The sequence below is a fragment of the Dreissena polymorpha genome, chromosome 2 (genome assembly GCF_020536995.1).
Source record: "Dreissena polymorpha isolate Duluth1 chromosome 2, UMN_Dpol_1.0, whole genome shotgun sequence".
NCBI classification, from domain to species: Eukaryota; Metazoa; Mollusca; class Bivalvia; order Myida; family Dreissenidae; genus Dreissena; species Dreissena polymorpha.
In genome coordinates, this window is record NC_068356.1 from 70,605,683 (window position 1) to 70,633,155 (window position 27,473).

Below are 27,473 nucleotides of genomic sequence, written 5' to 3' on the forward strand. Positions count from 1 at the left end.
AATCAATTATTGCCTGATACAGATCTGTATATACTGCTAATTTGTTAATGAGCCATTGAGTCAGTACTCATATATCAACTCTCAATAAGCAATACTTTACTGTTAAAGTGATATTATGGACATTTTTCACTGTTGAATTGAGCTTAAAAGAATTAACAGGTCAAAAGAGTTAGTTAAAATATGGTTACTGTCCAATTATCTGCAACTCATCTTGCTTCCAGTTGTTTATAAAAAAAATATATTCGATATAAAGCCGAAATGATCCGTAAAACAAAATAGTGTCTTTGTGTCGTATGAACGAATCTGCACTAAAACCAAATTTAGATTCACATCGTACATCGAATTATTTCTGTCGTCAGTTGTCAATGTCGTCTTATTAAGAATGTAATATAATTATATCAGTGTCCGACAAATCCATTGCCCGGAGCCCGGGGGCTACCGAAATTTTTCATCGGGCTACTGAAATTTTCCAGCTGACGCCCGCCGGGCTACTATAAATCTATAAGAGCGGTAGCCCGGTTTATTGACAGACATACGTAGAATTAACACGCTGACCATGTGTTTGTACACCGAGTATTGCTTATAATCCAAAGTGCAATCAATTATCTAATCAGTTACCGATCACTTGCGGTAATGTCTTAAACAGTAACAGTGTATTTTAATCATCCAATCAGAATCAACATTTGTCGTCTGCTAATAATATGAGAGCCGGTTGGATAGTTGGCGCACATGATGCAACATCATTTCGCAGTTTGGAATTCTTTGTTAACCGCAACAATGAGTAATAGCGACAACGTTTTTGATGTTGTTAAATATCCAAGGACGCCAAACATTAAACAAATCAAAACAATAGCGGATTCTTCAAAACGGTAACGAAACCGAAAATGAATATTAATGACAACTTTGTGAACGCGGTTAACACCTGCTAATTAGTTTGCATTGTCAATTAATAATTGGATTAATCGACTGTTAATCAATAATCCCATATATGCCCGATTTATATTTTTAAAACCAAATTATGGGTGGGTAATAAAGACGATAAGAGTCAAAAACACAAACATTTGAAATTTTCTGAAGTGTCAAATGAATTTCGGCATATGGTTCTATTTAAAGATATGATGAAAATGAAATAAGCTCCCAATCAGGACCGTTGTATTGCAACATGCGTAAATAACCTGCCACGGTTTGCACGCGTTGTGTACAGCTATTTTAGGTTACAAAATTCTACATTTAAGAAATGAATTTCTTTGTCCTGATAAAAAGCGCGCGAAAATTGGCGTGGGTGTATTTATTTGTAAATAAAAATTTCGTAGCGGGTACAACATTGAGATCATTTAATTTCCATTAAAAGTTTCGTTGTTGTATTTCAACTAAAGTACCGGGGTATCTCGCGAATTATTTGGCATTGACATTTTCACTTAATAAAATATCATGTGAACACGCTGTAGCGTTACCGTTACGCTGTATCAGTTCCTTCATTATTGAAACAATTATTGTATTGTATACTGACGGCACACAAGTGTCGTAACATACGGATGCAATACGTAAATTCGGACAGTACTTAAAGTCGGACACAAGTAAATAAATGATTTAATACTCTTGATTTCTTGAAACTCGGTATTTGTGGTTAAAAAGAGCAATTGCATTGATTAACACCATTCGAGTCAATCGTATTGATCATCTAAACGCTTTATTTACGTTTACGACTTAACGTGCTGTCCGAATTTAAGTACACATACATGTGCACATACATGTAATATCTACATGCAGTATATGATTTTCTTTGGTACATTTACATTTAGGTACACGGTGCCTGTACTGTTACATTAATTTACGATATTGACTGTGTACATCAGACTACTTGCTGTTTTATGTATATGTATGTATACATATTATGTATATGTAAATGAAGAAATAAAATAAAGATGAAAACCTGCCTCTTATCATTTTCTAGGAAAATTTTATGGGCTACCAAATATTTTTATTGGTAGCCCAGTGGGCTACCTGAAAAATAAGAAATTTGTCGGACACTGATTATATTTTTCGTATGCCTTAATTTTTGTCTCTTAATTTTTGGAAACTTGTAATTTTTGAATATTTTTTTTATATAAAATTTTCGACATGAAAATAAAAATTATTATAATAAGTGTCCGAAAACTTAGGGTAATTACGGTAGGTGTTGACATAATGAGTGGCTCAGCAATAAATTGTCAATAAAACCAATAAACTAAACAATTAAATGAGCAAACAGCAAGCAGTCCACTGCTGTTATGCAAGGCAATAAACACACAATATAGCGATTGTGTTTTCAAGTCTCAAAAAAAAAAGAGACAGGAAAACAGAACTTGTGTTTTCCGCTCCAAAAAAAAAAAAGACGTGAAAATAGAACTTTTGTTTTCCCGTCTCCCCCAAAAAAAATCATCCTGAAAACAGACTTATTTTGTGTTACCCGAGTTATTTTTTTTTTGGCGACGGGAAAACATAACTTGTGTTTTCCAGATTTTTTTTTTTTTTGGAGCGGTGATGTCACCTTAGTGCCACCGTAGGAAATGTACTTTTCTTTGTTCTTTTTTAATAACTTGATTGTCATTCAAGTAGTCTGGATGTGGAGGTTGAGTCACTGTAAGAAATTTTTCTTACAGCTAAACATAAGATGATTTTTGTTCTGTGTTTTTTATATAATATTATATGTCGGGAAACTTACATTTTGAGCTTGATTTAGAACCTCAGTTTTATTGCATATTTTATTAAAGAATCGAAGAGTAAAATAGCTGAATAATAATTTCAATAAACTTGATTATGTATTTTAATTTTTCGTACAGCCTTTTTGGCTTTTGATCAGCCTTTATGGAAAGCGTGTTTGAAGAAAGAATGAATAAATTACAGAGACATTACAATTCTAACAATGACATGTTCCATGTAAAAGTGCATTTGGCATTTATAACTGCATACATATGAATAAATATTACTAGGCATTAAACATTTCATAACTAGGCCCTGTTGTATTGCTATTATAAGTAATGCAACATTATCAACACTAGAATTATATTTGCCTTAATTAACCTTCCAGTAAATAATAAATGGCACTCATGTACTATATAACTGACAATGTTAGAATTATAATGCTCTTTAAATGTTCTCCAAACTAAATTATCTGATTTAATGGTCAACATCCCACCAGCTTTCATCTCATAAATATGCAGGTGACTTATTTATTTACTGCTGGACAGTGTATAGACTGTGTCACATGAAGACAGACACCATAATAATTATCTTCATGTGCAAACACACTTAACCAGTCTGGAGCAGAGACCTATAGATAGGTCTTTGGTCTGGAGATAATTTTTATGACTTCCAGTAAACAAGATTGGACAAAGATAATATTTTAGGAATAGATGTGTCCATTTTCACTTATACAAATTTCAACATTCTTCTGATTTTAGCAGTTTTTTTCACAGCTTATTGTTAAATAATTGAAAAAAAAAAAAAAAAAAAAGCATATAGGTAGCATTAATTCTGAAACAAATAAATGATTGCAACAGAAAAAAGGGCTGTACAAATTGTACATTTCGGGGTTCCCTTGGGCAAACACACATTTACGTGACCTCAACTGCTTTAGGAAGTCACCTCAAGTAACCTCTACCGCCTGGTCAATAGTCTCGTTATCGCGGCTAATTATATGCGTACATAGAAGACATTATAAAGGAATACAGATGCATTAAAAATGATAACATGACCAGTTTAGGCCATATTTTTTATATTTTAGTTTATGAGCCTTCCGATGGAAAAATTAAGGTTTTAGAATACAATTTATTTTAATGACAACATCGTATTTTTTTAAATACCCTCCACTGACAATTTAAAGAAATAAAAAATAAGATAAGATAATTTGAGACAATTTTCACAAACCTAATATTGATAGCCAATTTTCCAAATGGTGTGACCCACTAAAACCAAATGCCCTTGTAACCACAAAAAAGTATTTTATCTTAATTTAATTTTTATTCCCTCCTCCTACGGACTTCCCCCACCTAAAATTTCTCTAAACTGAAGAATAAAAAATGAATGGCCTTATGTACTAGACATTAATTTTACATGTTTTTAGAAAGAGTGAGCTACCACCATTGTATGATTGTATTGTACTAGCAAACACTGAACATTTATTAATATGTCTATACTACTTCACACAAAACAGCTCATTCAAAGCGGGAATTAAAAGAGAATACTTAAACAAGGATTTTAAGATAACTTTAGCTGGAAGTAATTTGTCTACAGATTTCCATATCTTTGAAAGCTCATTAAATACTAACAAATCTATAATATTTTTAATTGTCTTCACTAATTACAAAAATAAGAAAACAAAAAGAATACAAAATAATGTCTTATCTGGTATTTGAACCTGGGACCTCTGTAAGCTTGTATTTTCAGTATATAAAGGCTATGTTAGCAATACACATATTTTCAGAATTATTTAGGAAATGTGTTACAAACACTTTTTTATTTTACCTATTTTGAATGATGATTATCTGTTCATTAGGAGTATCTTCTTCCTGTCAATCACTCAGATAGACACAGTGACCTCCAGTGGTTTGGGTTAGACCCCTTTGAGGTATGTTGTCCGGAACTCCAGCCTTGGGGGAATGCACAGGCAGAACAACAACTCATTAAAACCAAATGTTGATCATAATTGGATTAGAAAGCGTTGAAACAATGTTATGCGTATTTTGCCCCAGTGCCTCAGTCTTCAACAGAGGTTTATTTTCTGACTTCATTGTCTTAGATGCTGTGCCAGCATAGGCTATAGATCATCCCTGCCCATGTTTTTTTCTGTCTGAGTGATCCTTCTCGTACCCTCTAGCTTCCAGGAAAGGTGGCTGATGTTCGTCTGTCCATTACCCGTGACCCTGTCCAGCTTGGGAGTCCTTTCAGGAGTTTACACTTCCGCTGACATAGCTCTGCGGGTCTTAAAGGCTCTTGGAAAGCCCTGTCAGGAGTTTACACTCCCGCTGGCATAGCTCTCTGGGTCATAGAGGCTCTTGGAAAGTCCTGTCAGGAGCTTACACTCCCGCTGGCATAGCTCTCTGGGTCATAGAGGCTCTTGGAAAGTCCTGCCAAGAGTTTGCACTCCTGTTGGCATAGCTCTCCAGTCTCCGGGTCATAGAGGCTCTTGGAAAGCCCTGTCAGGAGTTTACACTCCCGCTGGCATAGCTCTCCGGGTAAAAAAACTCTTGGAAAGCCCTGTCAAGAGTTTACAGTCTTGCAGGCACAGCTCTCCGGGTCATAGAGGCTCTTGGAAAGCCCTGTCAAGAGTTTACACTCCCGCTGGCATAGCTCTCTGGGTCATAGAGGCTCTTGGAAAGTCCTGCCAAGAGTTTGCACTCCTGTTGGCATAGCTCTCCGGTCTCCGGGTCATAGAGGCTCTTGGAAAGCCCTGTCAGGAGTTTACACTCCCGCTGGCATAGCTCTCCGGGTCAAAAAACTCTTGGAAAGCCCTGTCAAGAGTTTACAGTCTTGCAGGCACAGCTCTCCGGGTCATAGAGGCTCTTGGAAAGCCCTGTCAAGAGTTTACACTCCCGCTGGCATAGCTCTCCGTGTCATAGAGGCTCTTAGAAAGCCTTGTCAGAAGTTTACACTCCCGCTGGCATAGCTCTCCGGGTCATAGAGGCTCTTGGAGAGTCCTGTCAGGAGTTTACTATCCCGCTGGCATAGCTCTCCGGGTCATAGAGGCTCTTGAAAAGCCCTGTCAAGTGTTTACACTCCCGCTGGCATAGCTCTTCGGGACATAGAGGCTTTCATTTAACTATCACACCACCTTAAGGAATCAATCAAGAGTGTTATTTGGCTTCTTTAAATGTAACGTATTCATGTTTTTTTTAAGCTGTTACAATTTTTGAAAATCATCATTTTTCCAAATTGAGAACAAGTTCCTCAAATCTATTATGCTATATGATCTTTGATTTGAACATGTTTGATAAATATGTTATATTCCATTATCATCTTAGGCATGAGCATAAATTAACTCATTAGTTAACATAATGGAGAACATAAGCATTTTATAATTATGTATTTGAATGTTAAGAAGGGAGGTTGTTATTCTAACAAATATTATACTATAAATAAGGTAATGGTGTGTTTATTTTATTAAAAATAAACATTTTGCACATTGCTTGAAAGAAGATTTTTTATCGTTTTAACAAACTCTTATATTCATCCGAATATTTTTTGTTATGTTTTAGGACATAATTATATGATTATTGTTTAAGTCATGAAACTCATTGTTTCACAAATGGGGCTTTAAGTTATGAGAGACTGGGCTAACGGTGGACATGAGGAGTAGCTGTGGCGGTGGAGGGGATAGCTGTAGGTGTAGTGACTTGGCCACAAGTACAACATCTGAGGTTAGTAAGTGCATGTTGAATAAAATGAGACCAACACTATCTTCAATCGTAGCTTCCAGAGCTTTGATTTCTGTAAGCCATGATCACAATACAGGTGTTGCTGCTATCATTTATCAGTGTTTGTTTGGGGCTAATGGATTTGGGTAAACCACTGTCCCTTCAGACAGACAAATAGATTAGTTTGATGAAGCCATGATATAGATCAATCAGCATTGTTTACCTTTCAATTTAGGCCACTTGGTTTAGCCTTTGTATCTACAATACCATGCAATAAAGAGGATGGTGTAATGCCTTTTACATCTACAAAGAATTGTGGTACCAATTAAATGGGACAAATGTTTATCACAATAAATAAGAGTAATACATGTATTTCCTAAACACACCCTCTAGCAATTCTACAGACCATTACCCATCATGGTTCAAAAACTGTGACACTATTGGGGGTTATTGTAAATAAACAGGTTTTCACATTTTCATTCTATAAAATAAGTGCTTTATAATTCAAATAAGATTTGTTAGTGTTAAAATCTCATATTTTTTTAATACACAGACAATATAAAGAGTGAAGAAAAAAGCTACTCCTGAAGTAAAAACAATCCAGTTAAATCTCAGTGTACACACAAAAAGTTCAAATATGATTTTCTTATTTGCTTATTTATGTCAGATAGTTTTATGCTTTAAAGACACAGGTAATTGAATGTAAGATTCTTTGCGCTTACTTTACACATTTTATTTTCCCCCGCCATAGGCGGTGGGATATTGTTTTGGTGTTGTCCGTCCGTCCTTCCGTCTGTCTTTCCGTCCGTCCGGAGCCATATCTTGGAAGTGCTTTGGCGGATTTCATTGAAACTTGGTATGAGTATGTATATGGATAAGAGGATGATGCTTGTCAAATGGCATTGTACACCATCAGTTAATAACAGAGTTATGGCAATTTGTATCTTGAAAAAATGCTTTTTTTGTGTGTCCGGAGCCATATCTTGGAAGTGCTTTGGCTGATTTCATTGAAACTTGGTATGAGTATATATATGGATAAGTGGATGATGCATGCCAAATGGCATTGTACACCATCTGTTAATAAAGGAGTTATAAGGGCCCTTTGTATCTTGAACAATGCTTTTTTGAGTGTCAAATATAATACTTTTGTGTCCAGAAGCATATTGGCAGGGGATATCAATTCAACGAATTTGCTTTTCATTTTTAATTCATGTAGTAAAAAAGCGTACAGTTCAAGGTCATCTAGGTATGGCAATTCCGCAGTGAAGTTTGGCAGCATAATCAATGCACCTCATGGTAAGCTTACATGGAAACTAACACATATTGCTTTGTTTACACTAATAATATCAGAATATTATAAGCAAACGTCTGCATTTCTGCTTAAGCTAAACAATAGGTACCCATTTACCAAAAAAATCTTGAAAGAGTTTGTTGAAAAATTAAAGACATACATAATTATGTCATTAACATATTATGTCTACAATTCAGATTCCAAAGCGTAATCATAGCAACTGTCAATACTTTTAATACATTTTGGGTGTGTCTGCTTAGCCGCTTGCTACAATTTAACCTAGATCCATCACTGTTGTCTTCAGATATCAGACAATATTTAACCTAGGCCCATTACTGTTGTCTTCATGATATCACACAATATTTAACCTAGACTCATCACTGTTGTCTTCACTAGATCAGACAATATTTAACCTAGACGATAACTGTTGTCTTCAGATATCAGACAATATTTAACCTAGACCCATCACTGTTGTCTTCATATATCAGACAATATTTAATCTAGACCCATCACTGTTGTCTTCATATATTAGACAATATTTAACCTAGACCCATCACTGTTGTCTTCATGATATCAAACAATATTTAACCTAGACCCATCACTGTTGTATTCAGATATCAGACAATATTTAACCTAGACCCATCACTGTTGTCTTCATATATCAGACAATATTTAACCTAGAAACATCACTGTTGTATTCAGATATCAGACAATATTTAACCTAGACCCATCACTGTTGTCTTCATGATATCAGACAATATTTAACCTAGACCCAACATTGTTGTCTTCATATATCAGACAATATTTAACCTAGACCCATCATTGTTGTCTTCATATATCAGACAATATTTAACCTAGACCCATCATTGTTGTCTTCATATATCAGACAATATTTAACCTAGACCCATCACTGTTGTCTTCATGATATCACACAATATTTAACCTAGACCCATCACTGTTGTCTTCATGATATCACACAATATTTAACCTAGACCCATCACTGTTGTCTTCACTAGATAAGACACTATTTAACCTAGACCCATCACTGTTGTCTTCAGATATCAGACAATATTTAACCTAGACCCATTACTGTTGTCTTCACTAGATCAGACAATATTTAACCTAGACCCCTCACTGTTGTCTTCACCAGATCAGACAATATTTAACATAGAAACACTACTGTTGTCTTCACTAGATAAGACAATATTTAACCTAGACCCATCACTTTTCTTTTCAAATATCAGACAATATTCAACCTAGACCCATCACTGTTGTCTTCACTAGATAAGACAATATTTAACCTAGACCCATCACTTTTCTTTTCAAATATCAGACAATATTCAACCTAGACCCATCACTGTTGTCTTCATGATATCACACAATATTTAACCTAGACCCATCACTGTTGTCTTCATGATATCACACAATATTTAACCTAGACCCATCACTGTTGTCTTCACTAGATAAGACACTATTTAACCTAGACCCATCACTGTTGTCTTCAGATATCAGACAATATTTAACCTAGACCCCTCACTGTTGTCTTCACTAGATCAGACAATATTTAACATAGAAACACTACTGTTGTCTTCACTAGATAAGACAATATTTAACCTAGACCCATCACTGTTGTCTTCAGATATCAGACAATATTCAACCTAGACCCATCACTGTTGTCTTCAGATATCACACAATATTTAACCTAGACCCCTCACTGTTGTCTTCACTAGATCAGACAATATTTAACTTAGACCCATCACCGTTGTCTTCACTAGATAAGACAATATTTAACCTAGACCCTTCACTGTTGTCTTCAGATATCAGACAATATTTAACCTAGACCCATCACTGTTGTATTCAGATATCAGACAATATTTAACCTAGACCCATTACTGTTGTCTTCACTAGATCAGACAATATTTAACTTAGACCCATCACTGTTGTCTTCACTAGATAAGACAATATTTAACCTAGACCCATCACTGTTGTTTCCAGATATCAGACAATATTTAACCTAGACCCATCACTGTTGTCTTCAGATATCAGACAATATTTAACTTAGACCCATCACTGTTGTCTTCAGATATCAGACAATATTTAACCTAGACCCATCACTGTTGTCTTCAGATATCAGGCAATATTTAACCTAGACACATCACTGTTGTCTTCAGATATCAGACAATATTTAACCTAGACCCCTAACTGTTGTCTTCACTAGATCAGACAATATTTAACTTAGACCCATCACTGTTGTCTTCACTAGATAAGACAATATTTAACCTAGACCCATCACTGTTGTTTTCAGATATCAGACAATATTTAACCTAGACCCATCACTGTTGTCTTCATGATATCAGACAATAGTAACACAAAAGCTTTGTCTTCAAGATTAATAAAACTTATTTTATTTCCAAATAGTTACACAAGATGGATTTGCTGTAACTGTTATTATTATAAATCATTACAACCTTATTTTATCTATTTTTTTACCAAACACACATACATAATCCCCTCACACAAGAACCCTCAGTTTTGCATTTTGACCAAATAAAAACAGTGGTCTCTTTTCCATAAAAATATTGAAAATTTGCCCAAAGAAATTGGCATAGATGCAAAAACTTAAGGATAAAATCTGTTAAGTAATGCAACGAATGACTGTAATTCCATATCAACTGGTATATTTTGAAATATTAATTGAACCAAAGAAGAAAGGTTGTGTTTTTCTGAATTTTGAAAAAAATACTTTTTAACCCTATAGAAGCTGCAGTGAAAATGGCTATGTGCAACAACATAAAACCAGAACAGGATGTGAGTATTCGCAGTCTGTTCAGGTTTTATGCTGTTTGCTGCTCATCAGTATCTTAGGGTTGGAAATGAAGCCTTTAAAACTTGAATCTAGTAAGAAAGGTCTTTAATTAAAATAAACTTTGTAAGGGACTAAAAATACGTATCTAAGTGGTAAAGGGATAATCATATATGAAATAAACTAAAAGGAATCCCCCATTGAAGAGCATGGGGAGGGATCATCAAATACACTGAGCGCTGAGGGTCATGTCTTCATCTCACCTCTCACAGAGAAATTAGTATTTTGCTCTCATACTGTCATCTGCTGAATAAGACTGTTGTTCTACCAAATCTAAGAAAGGTCAATTAAAAGATCAAAATGTCACTGGCTTCTAATCCAGAAGTTGCCTATCTGCCCAACCCTCTTAAAACCCTTTGTCATCTATGGGGGCTTATCAAAATAATAGCAATTGGGACTAATAGCCAATCTTATCTGGGCTACTGGACACAAGTAAAGCCACCCAAGTCTGATCTTTAACCCTCTTAAAGTGATAGATTAATCCTATTTTTATATACTTGAGTCTTGATAAGTTGATTTCACAGATAAAAATTAGGGATTTCAACGAAAATTCTGATATCTGAGTATCCGGTTACTGTGTTAGTATTCAGATGGTAATTTAGTATCCGAACACTCATATTAGAAATAATATAACTTAATACATGTACATGTAGTTTTTGTTTATAAGGCATCATACAAATGCCTTTTTGTTTACTTTTTTCATTAGGACGCGCAACACACACACACATTAATTGCATTGATCCTGGTGAAACTATATATTTTTATGAAAACTTATTTTATTATTACAACAAGTTGGTCTGTACCTGATACAGTTTGGGTTGAATATATCGCCTTTGCTGATATGTTTTGTAACTTATTATAAATGAATTACCTTAGCTAATAAAATGCACAAATATTACTGCATATTTTGTTCAATATTGCTGATCTGAACTGTTATTCTTATAATATCCAGACATAAAATATGGATATACAGATATGAATGCTTGGATCTGTTGACATCCCTTATACAAAAACTACAATCCTCTTAAGTATTTGTCCAAACCTTTAGATTTCTTATTTAATGTCAAACATTTTCAATGACTGCAAAATATGTAGCACTAAAAAGGGCCAAACTATGCAGTGTATAAAATACTTAAATGCATCACTTCCTTCTTATGCTCCCGATAGAGTGGCATATAGCAGTTGAACTGTCAGTCCGTCTGTCTGTCTGTCAGTCTGTGCGTCCGTTCGAAAACTTTAACATTGGCCATTACTTTTGCAATATTGAAGATAGCAACTTGATATTTGGCATGCATGTGTATCTCATGGAGCTGCACATTTTGAGTGGTGAAAGGTCAAGGTCATCATTCAAGGTCAAAGGTCAAAAAACAAAATCCAAGGGAAGTAATAAGCTTCAAAGGGAGATAATTTATATTTTATATCATTTGGCAGGTACAGATCATTTTCACAAGGGAAGTAATATTTTTAAAAGGGATATAATCAAAAGTTTTTTTTTAATTCAAAGCGGCGCAGTAGGGGGCATTGTGTTTCTGACAAACACATCTCTTGTTTGCTTTGTAATTTTACACTGCACGCTTAGTCAAGTTTTGGGAAAGTACACTGATTTTTGTTAATTCATTAATAAAAAATTCTCTTTGCACAAAGCAATAGGATGTAAACTTGTGTATTTAGGAAAAACAGAACCACTTAAATTAAAGCGCATTACTTCATCTTATGAGATTTCTAAATATCCATTATTTTCTTTTAGAATGTCTTCTTGTGAATATTTGGCAATTAAATTAATCAGAACGTTGCCCTTTCAAGGTTATAAATGTATTCTGTTCATGTAAGTTCTTTTGAAGACTAATAACACTGCAAAAAAGAGATAAACCAACCTGATTTTTTTTTAATGATTCACAGGAGTCAGTTGGACATTAAAACTTAAGTCTGTTAAACAGATAATCTGATATGTTATATATTGCTACTTAAGTACTGCTACACTATCATAGTGATACATGTACAAACCATAAATTATGTGACAGTGTGGACAGTGCGGAAAGGCTACTGTCAGAGCAGAGTTCATGATGACCATTACATAATAGTGCTCAACAAGGTGGTAGTAATGTGGGACCAAACAGTCTGGTTAGATGTGTCAGCAGACCCCACGGTGGACACAGATAAAAGACTTGACCTTTAAGGGTTAAGCTGGACTTTCAATATATGAGCACTGTAACCTTTGTTGAGGTGACATTGAACCAGATAAATACATAAAAATTGTCATCAAGAAAACAAATTAAGTCAGTGAATTAACCAGTCATAATAGCAAATTTCAAAAGAACTAATATAAGTTTCCCTCACAGGTATGACCACAAAATGTCCCACTTACAGAATATGATAGCTTAAGACATTAAAGGCAAGAAAGTAGACCGTGGTGAGCTTTAGGTCTTAAATCTTTCCTGTTCAGTTGCAATCGCCACTAATCTTCTGTTTGCTTTCTGTTTGACTCCTGAACTAGTTAAGTCATCTTGTACAATGTAAGGATTTCAAGCCACAAACATTTTTAAATCCTGACATTGATCCTTCATTGTTTAAAAAGTTAAATATTTAACTTCATGATTTTATCTGTGAGGTTTCACTTACGCTTAAATAAACTAATAACAGGAAATACTGTTGACACTGAGTCTATTGGGTTGGTAATTAGAAGAAAAGCTTTGTTAATATATTTTTATTATTTTGGACTAGGAAGTTCCTAAGTGATGAAGGGTTGCTCATAAACCAAAAATTATTATCATTCCCATGAGCCAATCTGACTTGATCTGCTATGATGGACACTGGCCGGCCTTCCAATAATGACAATTTATCATACCAATATGTTTATATTGACCTGATACAATGTCTTATGACCTGATACAATGTCTTATGACCTGATACAATGTCTTACCTCAGGTAAGTATAGGCATTTAAAACAGTAAATGTTTAGAGGAGCGTCATAATTACTAAAATCATCTTTTCACTCATCTTTTTGGGTAAAACAAATCAGATTCAACAAAGCAAACAATATGATGCCAAGATTGAACATATTTTACACCCAAAATGAAATTTTAAAAACACAACAAAAAGAACATTTTTGAAAATATTAGCGCAAGTGCTCTTGACGTCATAATTAACAGGTCAAACAACAAACAGCTTTTTTGTTCTGCTAACAATGCAGCGTCATAGCGATTATATTTTATTATTTGTTTAAAAATAGGCGGCATGGAGGTATGATAAACTCGATCCTTTTGTTATATAACACGTTCTGCACGAATTAAATATGGCTCACTGTTTTATTTTTACCCTAACCTGATATATTTATTAAAAAAGTAGGGTAGTAACCGTATCTATACAGCCCGTTTCATTATCCCATACAACCCCTTTCAACTATGCCTTATTAATACAGTAAAATATATTATCACTCACTACCTTCATTAAAATTCATGGTCACTTCATTCAGTCTCCTTTCTGACAGTCTGGTCGCAAACATTACAACATCAACGCTGTATATCTTTTTAAAGATATTTCTTGTCTCTTTTATCTCCTGAACAGCTATATGGTGATTTAAGTAATTCATTATTGGCCTCGATATACATATTACAATATTGTTTTGAGGTATCATCCTTGACATGCTTTTTTCATCCTTGAATGAAATATTATCAGTATGAATAAACCCACACCTGAATTACTTCCTTATCTGGGCAATTAAGTACACCAATCCCAGTATGAACATTCCAAACTTTGCCGCCAAACCTTTACCCAGGCTTTTAGGAATGACCAAGCTGTTATCTCTTATTCAATCAGCTTTTTTATGGAGATATCTTATTCTCTGTTTCAATATTTTTACTGTTATACTATCAGGGTTTGTTTATGGTTTCTGCTTGTTGTGAAAGCGTTTCTGTTGTGTCTTGCTTTCCAGGTAATGTGTGGTTCCAGCATAGGAAGTTAAAATTTTGATGACAATGAGAGGTTTTACTGAAAAAATTGACAAATTTGTGTATTGTTTTGTAAAAAGGCTAAAACCGTCTTTATGAAAATAAGCTTCCATTTGGAAAAATGGGGTTTAATGCATGTGCTTTAAATGTGGTTTAATGCATGTGATTTAAATGTGGTTTAATGCATGTGCTTTAAATGGGGTTTAATGCATGTGCTTTAAATGGGGTTTAATGCATGTGCTTTAAATGTGGTTTAATGCATGTGCTTTAAATGTGGTTTAATGCATGTGCTTTAAATGTGGTTTAATGCATGTGCTTTAAATGGGGTTTAATGCATGTGCTTTTAATGGGGTTTAATGCATGTGCTTTAAATGGGGTTTAATGCATGTGCTTTAAATGGGGTTTAATGCATGTGCTTTAAATGTTGTACCAGATAGCCTGTGCATTCTGTATAAGTTAATCAAGGACGACACTTTCTGCTTAAACTGGATTTTCACTAGGCAGAGACTTCCTTTCAACAAAACATACAATAAAAGCATAATGTGTCATCCCTTATAAGCCTGTACAGACTGCACAGACTTATCTGGGATTACACTTTTTGCACATGCATTAACTCAAACTGGTAACTGTTTCATCTGTATTGCTCCGTCCAACATAATTGTTGATGTGCTCTGCATTCTCATCAACTCTCCTGCATCAGATTTTCACTGTCAAACACTTCAGTCAATCACTGACCACTTCAACATTGAATCAATCAGTGACATTGGAAAAGTTAATTTAAATTCCAGCCTTTTTCTCTTTGGACAGGGTTTTCACGTCTGGTCAGATCATAGACATAGATACAAATCCCCACCTCAGGAAAGAGCGGTCATGCATAAATGTACACCTCAGGAACAAGCGGTCATGCATAAATGTACCTCTCAAACTCACCCTTACATGTCTGAGCATTCAGCCTTTCAGGATCAAAATGTAACAAAAGCATTTTGCTTCATTGAGATCTGCCAATTTCATTTTTAAATTCCATTGTGTGAATGTTCAACTGTCTTGAAAGCGGTTCAGTGTTTAAAAAGTTTCATAATGTCTAAAAATGGTTAGTCTTTCAAATGGAATTAAGTACTTGAAACATACTGAAAGGCCCCATTATGCAGGGTTTCATTACAAAACCTAATGGGAATGATTTGTTACAAGAGTTGATCGTTACATGAATCCACACCAGAAGGGAGACATAATTGTGAGCCCCATTTGCTCTTAGGGGATTGTTGCAGGTAGTTTATCCCCACCCATACACACACATTAGAAAGACTGGCTTCTTTGTGGATATGTCAATATTTGCATCTCCTTTCATAAGTGTGAGCCCCATTTGCTGTTAGGGGCTTGTTGCAGGTTGTTTATTGCCCCCCACATTAGAAAGACTGGCTTCTTTGTGGATGTGTCAATATTTGCAATCATATCCTGTCTTTTTCTGTTTGCAGTTTCACACATCACTGTCATTGCGGGCTTTAGCCTCCCTTTCTACTCTGCTTTGTACAAAAAGCCATTCAGATGTGTCAAATTAGTGCCCTTAGAACACTCCTCGAAATCAGGAATAGTAAGAAAACCATTAAAAATCTTAATTTCTTATTTAATTGATAACATTAAAAAAGACAACTGGTTTGACAATTAAAAACACAACAGTCACATGAAGTTAGTATTTTATATCATTTATATGGAGTATCTATTAGCTTACCATTTGTATACAGCCTAGGGGCTGGATTTAACAATCTTCAAGCAGCAATTATGGCTCTTAAATACATTATAACCAATAAGCATAAATAACAGCACTTTCAGCAAATGGTAGCTGTAAGTATGTTGATTTTTGCAGTGTATTGAAATCTTTCTGTGACAATGTGTATCCCACTTCAACAAACAAACATCATGCTACCTGCGACTTAGCATGACAAATAGTTATATTATTAAATTATCATATAGTTGGTGATATTAATTGTGTACAAAAATTAAATTTTAGTAGTATGTTGCAACTACTTGTATGCGTTTACTGGGCTCTGTTCTGATGGCAAACCTGTATCAACAATCAAATGTTACACTCAGTGTTTGGTGATTAATCTTAATTCAATATTGAAGCATTAAAACTTGCATTTGATTCACTTTCATTCAACTGAGCCTAACTTAACATACAGTCATATTATTAAAATTTCATGATTAAAAAAATCTTTGGAATACCCAATACATGTATGTAGTCATAAAAGAGTTATTGAACAATTGAACAAACCACTGTCATTAATCATAAAATTATTAAAAATCAGATGGCAGAGAACAAACAAACTCCACAATTGATTACTGAACAAGCAAATAAAGATACTCTCATATGCCTCAATCATGCTGCACAGGAATGCTGTTCAACAAAAAATGCATAATAACAAGCCCAATCATTAAATTTATCACCTGTGTTCCTTCATTTAACACTTACATGCTCAAACAATGCCCACATATCAGCTTTCACATTTAAGATTAGACAGGACCTCATTTTGCACAACAGGTCCTCAGTGGGTGCACAACAGGATTCCCTGATGAACACAATATTCCCCTTGAAGGGCTAGGTAGGGGCCAGTGCAGATTTGTCACTGCTGACAAGTGAGGGTCAGATCACTTCAACTGCATGCACCAGGCATCATCTTGACATCACATCCATATTCCCCCTTTCATTTTCCCTATCCCTCTTCATTTCATTATCCCCCTTCCTTTCCAATCACCACCACTTCCCGTTCAAAGCCCTTCCTTTCTACTCCCCAATTCCTTTCACTTACCTCTTTTCTACTCTCACTTCCTTTCACGCCCTCCATGTCTTTCACTTCACTCGTCCTTCCAACCGCTTCAGCTTTTTCTTACTGAAATCAATAGTTGATAGTTAAAAGGGGCCTTTTCACAGATTTTGTCATGTTTTGAAGTTTGTCATTAAATGCTTTTTATATTGATAAATGTAAACATTGGATATAAAAATCTCCAGTTAAAAATCAAGAATCAAATTTAAAAAAGAAAAAAAAGTAACCATTTGCAAGGCTCGAACCACTGACCCCTGGAGTCCTGGAGTAAAAAAGTCTACCACTTCGACCACTCGGCCATCCTTCCGGATACACGGCTAGATGTGTTTTATACTTTATATAAGCAATCCTCGTTGTAAAACAAAATATAACGACAACAACAGAACTCTCCAAATTATTATTTGACGTTTCGCGTTGCAACACTTTATAATTTTCGGGTTTTTAAATCGTCAAAAGATTAATTTAATGGCTATTTTAGAGCATGGTAAATGTTCAGTATTACTGTTTCTTCACAAAATATCATAAATAAAACGAAAATTTGCGAATCTAAAACAACTTTTTTCAAATTTGTCAATTTACCCAAACGTGAAAAAGCCCCTTTAATAGATGCTATATAAGAAACTTTGCCAGAATTAGTACACACAAGAAAAAATACTGGTTTCTTTGAAAAAACTGACCACATGTTTGTGGTTTTAAGAAAATGTTATATTGTTCTTTATTACTGCTGTGTATACTATTCAGGTCCTCAAGTGCTTAAAAACCATTAAAGCAACTACTACTTTAACTGTCAATGCTGTCAAACTGGCATAGAAGTCTGCAAAGTCATTGTTCAATACTGTTATTGATACCTGTTCAATTCAGCAACAAAATTAGCATGTGAAAACTATGATATTGTGAAGCACTCGAGAAAATGTCACAAAATATGAAATTTGACCTTCTCCTGGACTAAAACTATTAATTGGGGTCATAAAGAGGTCAAAACTACACCTTGACATTGGAAATATTATAATGACCAATAATCTATTGCTGTTTGCATGCATCGCAAATGCATTTTATTGGCAAACGACTTCAATAAACATGAAATAATTATACACACCCTTCGAAAAGGATTAAAGCTATGGCCTAAAATTATAATTAAACAAAGTATAAATGTCATTTGTGCATTTTATCAACATGTTAACATGTTTGAAAGGATCACAAATGATTTCTTGAATCCTTTCCTTTCCTTTGAAATAAATCACCATGGCAATTTTAAGTTCAGAGCACCTTCATTAATATTCGCTGTAAGCCCAGAAATTGATAATTAAATAAATGAAATTTAAACTAACAATCGATCTGAAGATATGAATCATTCCGATGCTGTACCATTTTAGTAAAATAAATTCCCTCTCTTAGTATGCATTTGTGAACGGAAGTTATTATCAACATTTATTTTATATCTTCATTAACAGACAAAATTACAATTGACAGATGGTTATAATACACTATGTACAATATGCCTACAAAACCATTCCTCTTTAAATACCCATTTTTAGACTTTCTAGAAAATCTTAGATAATCATGAGTGCAATAGCAGTTTGTTAAAATCGGATTTAAAAGAAAAATAAATTCAATAAATTCTCACATAATTCACAAAACCCTTATAAATAAGTTCATAGACTTCAACATTTTTTTTGAATTCTTGGTTATATGGAGTTTCAATAGGCTTGTTTGATCCTGTTTTTGTTACCGTGTCAACCGTCACAGGGGAATTGTGAGCACATGAATGGTGTTGTCCTTAATCATATTAACCATTCTAAATGTATGTAAAAGTTGTATACCTTCTGTTTATGGATGATGAGCCACACACAAAGAGATGGAATAGCAGGCTGGATGTCATTAATAGACTAAATATCAAACCCAAATGACTCAACTTATTTTCTGAACAAAGACAGTTTGCAAACTATGAAAACAGGTATAAATTATCTACATACACTTTTATGACATAATGCACAAAGCAGTCACCCACACATTATCTTGGACTACCATAAGCATGATGTGCTCTATTAATTGTTATGGAAATTACTCTTTGTTAACGATCATGGAATTTATGATGTAGAAGTTAACAATAATAGAGAAGACCAGTTTAAAATTACCTTTATTATGCTATCAAAGGTTGAAGAAGCCATAGAGATAGGTTATGGTTTTAAAATGATAAATCTTTGTGTTTTGGAACTGATTTTCACACCAGCTTAGTTTCACATTAAGTTCGAAATCAAAGTTGATATTTTTAGCTGATAGAATCTAAGTGTATCTAAATCGTTCCAGATACTTTTTTGTTTTTTCATAAAGTAAGTGCATAATTATCATGGTCTTCATAATATTGTATGCATTAGAGGAAAAAATCTATTAAAAAGGGGAGAATTTGCAAAACATCTACCAAGGTCACAGCGTCCTTCTGTCCTTCGAATGTTTTGCAGGACCTCGAATTTCACGTGCCATTCATGATTCGCTGTACTTGTTGACATTCAAAGATACGTCATACATATGTTACGTCACAGAACTACTTTTATGTGTGTAAATATTTTGCAGGAGCTCTGCGAGGTGCGGCGAGGCATGAACATGACCTACATAAAAGACATCGTGCATTCTTTGTATTCATGCTTTGTCTTCTGGTGTAAGCATACTGCCTTCACATTTTGATAGTGGCTACTTCTTGTGTAATCAAAACCAGTAGATGTATAATATTCCTTAGCAAACGAAAACCCAAGGAAAACATTAGTCACTCAAATAAAAGACAATGTGTAGAATCGTAAAACCTAATGTAATTTGTTCTGTTATGTCCAGTGCCGGGCTAAGTACTATTAATTCTGAAATGAAGTTAAGTCAAATATAATTGTATATTCAATCATTTCTTCGATATGTAAATACGCTGTTGACACCTGAATTATTGTTCCGAATGTACCCCGAAAATACCGTATTGCAGGCTAAGTATAAAAAAAAATCGTGGTTTCATGGGACCCCTTAAAGTTGCAGTTGCCTACTCTGCCTCATGAGATAATCCGGGACTGGTTATGCCACAACAGGGACTGCGTTACGTGATTGCACTTGTTTGTACAAGTGAATAGTAGTTTGGAGGGAAAAACGCGGAATCTGTGACGTAAGTCCATTACAATACTCGTGTACACCGGTCTCACGTGCAATGTGTGTTTCAGCTGGAGTTTCACTTCTTTATATTGATAATACTCGGTGCGCACGATAATCAGATTGTGCTGCTAGTACGGGTGTTGGTCGCACATCTGGAAAAAGACATTCTGCTAGTGGAATCAAAAGATCAATACAAGCACTACGGACTTAAGGATGTACTTTCACGTTCCTATTAAGTTACCGGTAATTATCGAATGATAATATGATTTCAAAGCGTGACCGTCGTATTGTGACTTCGTGTGCGAATCCCTTACTCTATACGATGTGCCCTCTCTGGACCTAAGTGGTCCTCCCGCGCTACGTTGCGATTGTGTGAAGGCCATCGGGATAAAACCGAATTACCAAAGCTATCAAACAACAATCGTGTTTGTAAAGCAAGATGGTCACTGCCAATAAAGTGGCTTGTCGTTTCTTTGGCAAATGCGTAGTGTATTTATTGGGATACTTAGTTCTTCTTGAATGCTCTGAGCTTTTATGAGTACTGAGGGCAATATAGCTGGGAGTTGTATTATTGCAACTATTGGGATACTGCTGCTAAGAATAGCAGTCGATCATATTTCAATAAGCAAAATTTTCTTCTGTCTGTAAAGCTATTTAAGTAATGAAACCCGACTTAACAGCCTAATTGCTTTAAATACTTTAAATGCGATCATTAAAAAAAGAATTTTTTAATTAAAAGTTCATATCTCGAAGCAAACTATACACACTACTTTTATTTGTCGGTTAGGGCATCAATGCGTCAATGATTGTGTTATACATTAAAAAAAAAAGACGTTTTATAAAAATTATTGTATAGCATAATAAACTTTAGTTAAAGTGGTACATAATAAAAATAAATATTTCCCCACAAATTTCAGTTATAATATTCAGAAATAATTATCTCTGCTTTATAATGATCTTGCATATATGAATATAATTTTTATTGAATGCACAATATTTTCTATATTTCAAGATGAATTTCAAAGAACATTGATTTTAAGTTTCTGTAAGTCTTTTTATATCGTATCCTATGGCTCTATGTAATAAACTTGTTAACGAATATGTCTGTCTGGCGAACCTCCAACGGCTACACTTTTAAATAACGTGCTCTTGATTTTTTTCTGGATAAATAAAAATGAATACTAATTCGTTAATGCGTTCTTATTATTTGTGCAACAGCATTGCTTCTTTGAAATCGGTATTTAATTCCAGCGTAGACGTACGATGTCAAGTACACGAGTAGAACTGAATTGTGTATTGAATATGGTAATGAGCTCCGCCCACAATGTTTTCCCGCCATAACATCAGTCGCGTTGGACCTAATATTCTTGCGCTTTAAGAAATAGAACTATGCGTGTAATAAATTTTTTTAATATTTATGTATCTTCTAAGTCTATATTAAATATGACTAATGGGCAGATTGAAAGGTTATTTGCAGGTTTAATTACAAAGTTAACAGTTTATATGCATAGTCTTTATATTGCGTGTATGACGCGGATGAATACGCTGATAATTTATCAACTAATTCATGTATACATAGTGATGTCCCGTCAGTGTTGCTTTGCACTTCGACTTGAGTGGCCAACCTGTCACTGTCGTGGACTTAACTTCAGTGCCTAAATGGGAATTAAACGGATACTTACAAATATTACTATCGGTACAAAGCTATTTTTATACTTTTAAAATACTGTCATTACATTTAATGGTGTTGTTTATTGTTTGACATATTGTAATGGTAAACGTAGGTGTGTGTACTGCCGGTAAAATGTATTTAGCTGATTAGCGAAAAGTACGATATAACAAAATATGTCAGTTACAGCTATTTGATGTCTTTATTGAGTTTCATCATATATACCTTACAGTTTTCATTTCAATTATGAAAAATAATGATAAAATGCTTGTCATTCTATTCTGACATTTCCCCATGCTGCTGTCACGTGTTGTCTCTCGTAACTAGGTCGGTGATATATTTAGCCTTCAGATGGCATTGAGCCAATTATCTCTGGATTTGTTAAATGTAATGTATTCATGGTTACATTCCTTGCCTTCTTCACTAGAGTTATCGTTGTTTACTCTTTATTTTCAGATATGCATCATCACGCTGTTAAAAGAGCGAAAATGGAAAGCATTCTACCAAGTGAATATTATCCTACATTCTTTGAGGAACTCGAGCTGCACAATTCACCCATGTCATTTGCAAGTGAGGACATCTGGAAAAAGTTTGACCTTCCAACACCACCACTCTCACCCAGTCATGATGGTGATGATGGTTGGGACTTGGAGAACGTTGACATGCCATTTGACATTGACACAGAGGATTTGGTTCTGTTTGATGACGAAAAAACAGCAGAACTCCTCAAAGATGTTGAAGAGTCGTTTCCAGAGTCTCCACCAGGCCCTGATCTTGATATCATAATGACTTCTGAAAACCTAGCATCAAACTTGATTCAAGATATAATGTGGTCTGCACCTTCAAGTCGCAATGACGGAATCATCTCCAAGAAGTCCACAACTGAGAGCACACGCCAGAGGTGCAACTCCTGCTCAGCGCCACCAACTGATACAAAATGCGTAGCTCCAGACGAGGTCCTCATGGAGACAACTATGACCGGTCAAGTTGCTAAGACCAGTTTCCACAATCATGGAATTGAGACCCCATCAGATTCTGGTTAGTTTCTTTTTTTTTCAGGCAAATGATTTCATAGTGATTTAGTTTGTCCTATTAAAAGTATGTTAATACGTTTACATGTAGTCCTGTCAGTCATGCTATAGCGTTTTAACAAAATGTTGCTTCTATTTCCAGAGGAAGAGATTGATGTAGTCACAGTCGCTGATAAGCAATTCAGCACTTTCCCTGTTAAGAAGAAATGCACTTCTGAGGATGAATGGAGCAGCCCAGAAATGTGCAAGACCAAACCTCCTACAGTGACTTTTGAAAATAAGCCTGTGCAGGTTCATCATATAGTCACAAAATACTCTAATACTAGTGTAAGGCAGCGAGTAGATTGTCCCACAGATGTTCATAACTACAGTTTACCCGTGACTTCATTAAAACGAGTGCATTCATATCCTAGTTCACCAGTGACTCATAAGAGCAAAAAAATTCGCAGGGATATTAGTATACCATCAGAGTTGAGAAAGGTTGCACAAAAACTGAAATCTTCTGTTGGAAGTTGTAGTAGAAACTCTAGTGATTCTGAGGATATGTGTGATGCTGGAAAACGGACACAACACAATGTGCTTGAGCGTAAACGAAGAACGGACTTGAAAAACAGTTTCTTTCACCTCAGAGACTCTGTTCCAGATCTAGAGGGTCAGGAACGTGCTGCTAAGGTTGTCATTCTCAGGAACGCTTCACAGTACATCATCAGACTCATTGAAGAGCAAAGACAGAAAGAACGTGAAATTGAACAATTGAAGCTTAAAAAGGAAAAGCTGAAGAGGCATTTATCAAGATTGAGGGATTATTGAAATAATTCTTTGCATAAAATCGAACTCTAAAACAAAAACTACTGTGGATTGTTATTGAACTTATCCAGTATTTTTTTAGATACGACTTGTTTGCTGTGTGTGATAGGGCTATATGATACTGCTATTTGAAGCTGTGTTCAAAATTTGTGTTCATTTTCACTGCCGTTTATCATTCACCTAGCCCATTATTTGATTTGCCCCCCAAGACTAGGTTTGTAAAGCATTATTATAATAGATTAAATATCATATGAGTATTATTTTGTGCTTGTAATTTACTTCACAAGAGTTTAAAGTGCTTTTTAAATTACGATGGAATTGCCACATATTATTTCAGAGCATCTTTCATTGTCATGTGTTGATTGTTAAATGTGTAAGGCTGTGTTCAAGGTTAATTGAGTGATAAATATTCATGTATTGTGTATAACCTGTTGTGTTTGATTGTTTAACTTTATTTAGTTCTATTTCTACAAGGGTTTTTAGATTTTTTATCCCAATACATTTTTTATGTTTCATGTATTCAATGGGTTTGAAAAAAGGAATTTGATTTTTTAATATTGATTCTTTGTACTGTTGTTAATTGATTGATATCATATTAAAATAAAGAGATGACTGTTATTGCAATTCTTTATATGTTCAGTATGCTTTTTCAGGAATGCTTAATTTGAAACCATGTAATTATACTTTGTTAATTTTGTTAAGTGTTATCAAATCCCATTATTTACTTGTGAAGCTGATTTTATTTTGAATGATTGACTGGAATTGTGCAACAAAGCTCGTGTTGCTTTTTGTGTAAGATGCTTTAATATCTATCACCTGTACAAAGTTTGGGTTGAAGTTACTTGGTTGAACTGTTCAGTAGTTCTTTTTTCTCTTATTCCATTTTTATTGTCTTACATTCGTCTGCAAGCAGCAGCCTTTTTATTAACTCGCCATAAAGATACAAGCCGATGCAAGTGTCCTGGGCATTGCAAACAATTTCACCATTTATCTGATCATTTTACATGGATGTGTTCATTTTTTATATAAAAAAAACGCATTTAAATTAATTATGAACTTGAATTGGTTTGTTTGTTTGATGTGTTTGTTTAATAATGTTTTTGATCCAACATTCTGTCAATTTTTATAACAAAAGGAAAATAAATTCAAAATAACATTAAAAGCGAATCCGGTATACAGTCTTGTTATTTTTGGTGTACCCTTAGTTGCGGATGATTATTGAATAACAACGCAGTTTATGACCCGGCTATGACCTGACATTTGGCGGGAAACTGCGGTAACTTGCATGACTCATTAGCCAATCGTCTTTCTCCAATAATCGCCCGGAATGTCATTCATGCGCAGGGATAGTATCAAGCTTAACATAGTTACGAAGTGTAGTGTACATCAAACTGCGATGTGGAGACCCACATAAAGCTCGGAGCTACAGTATCGTGACATTAATGTAAGGAGGAAGTTATACAAAACATATTCACATGTAGAGTTGATTATGTCCTTGAATCATAGTAACATGATGCTCGCTGATATTCTGTAGACAAATAACACAATTAAACGTTGTGATATAAAACGTTGACGACGATTTATGAAGTCTCAAACTAAGTACTACATAGTTAAATATATACTTTTCTACAAATGTCATTATAATTATTAAGTTACGTACACTCGATATACATTTTGCATATTGTTAGTTAACGGGAAATAAAACTACACTGACGTAGTTATAACACAATTGGTTAACGTACGTGTACAGTAGTTTTAATCCCTTCCGGCCAGAACTCTTTCATGCGAACACCGCTCTTATTTTTTAAATGAGACTTTGGGTAATTCGGTTATATGTTTTTTGAAGTTTTTTGTCGTAATAAAATACAAGTAAAATGATCGCACTGGACGTAATTCGCACTATGCGCGTTATGGTGTGCAAATACTTGGTTGTCCGACAGCACTTTGTTAAACTTCTACAATTCTAAGAATCGTTACTTATCCGTTTTCGAGTTACTATTTCATCTGTCCGTATCCGCATCCTCATATCCGCATCCGCAAAAAAATAGAACAAGTTGAAATGCACAGCGCTTATTCCTTTCATCCGCATATCCGCACGCGCAAAAGGCGTCCGCAAAAGAACGCTCAAGTAAGCATTCTAATCCGGATGCGGACAATATACGGACGGCATTTAGCACGATGAGGGAAGCTGTAATCTAAAAAATCAACTGAAAAACTAATCGCATTCGTGAAAAATTACCCGGAATTATATAACCAACGCAGTTCTGCATATCGGGACTCTTATTTTACTTCAAATGTTTGGAAAAGCATAGCCAACACACAAGAAGAAGATGTTACATGTATTTACCATTTGTATTCTTTTACAGACAGAATGATGATTTGTACCATACATCTACTTAAATTCATGTCCTTCATAATAATTATCTTAATTATAATTTTCAGTTTCAACTACATATTTTTATCCCAAAAAAGAAAATACGTTCGACGTATGCGGATAAATGGAATATAGCGTCCGGATTACGATTTTGCGGATACGGATGCGGATAGATGGAATACTAGCCTAATAGCAGGGAAACAACTCTTAAATTTCGTATATTTTATCTGACAATGCGTTGTCACTTTTTGGCTACGCATTTGTGTTGTTTGCACCAGGTCACATAACCTGTAACTTAACATATTTATACGGCCTATATCACATCGGATAGCAATGGCCATCTGGTCATCATCATTCAGACACACAAATACGATAATGGGTGTACAGATGTTTTGACCAAAAACGAATTAGGGGCCGTCCATAAGTATGTCACGCTTTTTTGACCATTTTTTTAAACCCCCCCTCCCCCATGTCACAAACTGTCACAAAATCTTGGACCCCCCCCCCCCCTAAAGTACGTCACAAACTCACACTTTTGAACATATTTTTTTAATTAATACCTATTTCGAATTTAATATAAAAACAATTCACTATTAAAGGGATCTTTTCACGCTTTGGTAAATTGACAAAATTGAAAAAAGTTGTTTCAGATTCGTAATTTTTCGTTTTAGTTATATTTGTGAGGAAACAGTAATACTGAACATTAACCATGCTCTAATATAGCCATTATATGCATCTTTTGACGATTTTAAAACCTAAAAATTATAAAGCGTTGCAACGCGAAACGATTCAATAATTTGGAGAGTTCTGTTTTTGTCGTTAAATTTTGTGAAACTACGAAGATTGCTTATATAAGGTATAAAATACGTCAATAATGTGTACTCGGCGGAATAGCTCAGTAGGCTGAAGCGTTTTTACTTCAGGATCCTGGCAGGACTCCAGAAGTCACTGGTTCGAAACCTGCTCCGGGCAATGTTCTTTTTCTTTTTTTATTTTTTTTCTTTATTTTTTACTGGAGCTTTTACGATCCAATGTTTACATTTATCAATATAAAGCATTTAATGAATAAGTTAGAAAAAGCCAAAATCTGTGAAAAGGCCCCTTTAAACCGTATTAAAATTTCACTTAAACGAACTTTCACATTATTTAAG

At 34.7% G+C, this 27,473-nt stretch overlaps 1 protein-coding gene and 1 long non-coding RNA gene across 2 annotated transcripts in view; one reads left to right on the forward strand and one right to left on the reverse strand.

Annotated features, from left to right (window-relative positions):
* LOC127870301 (uncharacterized) overlaps positions 1–19,903 on the reverse strand; it is a 40,807-nt gene extending 20,904 nt beyond the window's left edge. Inside the window, exons 1-2 of the long non-coding RNA XR_008044746.1 lie at positions 19,735–19,903; positions 17,301–17,381 (exon numbers count right to left, since the gene is read on the reverse strand). This is a non-coding gene — a long non-coding RNA (uncharacterized LOC127870301). The remainder of the gene's footprint in view (positions 1–17,300; positions 17,382–19,734) is intronic.
* A 2,076-nt stretch (positions 19,904–21,979) lies between these two features.
* On the forward strand, positions 21,980–25,122 carry LOC127867521 (myc protein-like). The gene is made up of 3 exons (XM_052408718.1): positions 21,980–22,137; positions 22,567–23,148; positions 23,284–25,122. Exons 1-3 carry the CDS (start codon positions 22,101–22,103, stop codon positions 23,949–23,951), a joined length of 1,287 nt encoding a protein of 428 aa, XP_052264678.1. The 5' UTR covers positions 21,980–22,100; the 3' UTR covers positions 23,952–25,122.
* The last annotated feature ends 2,351 nt before the right edge of the window (positions 25,123–27,473 follow it).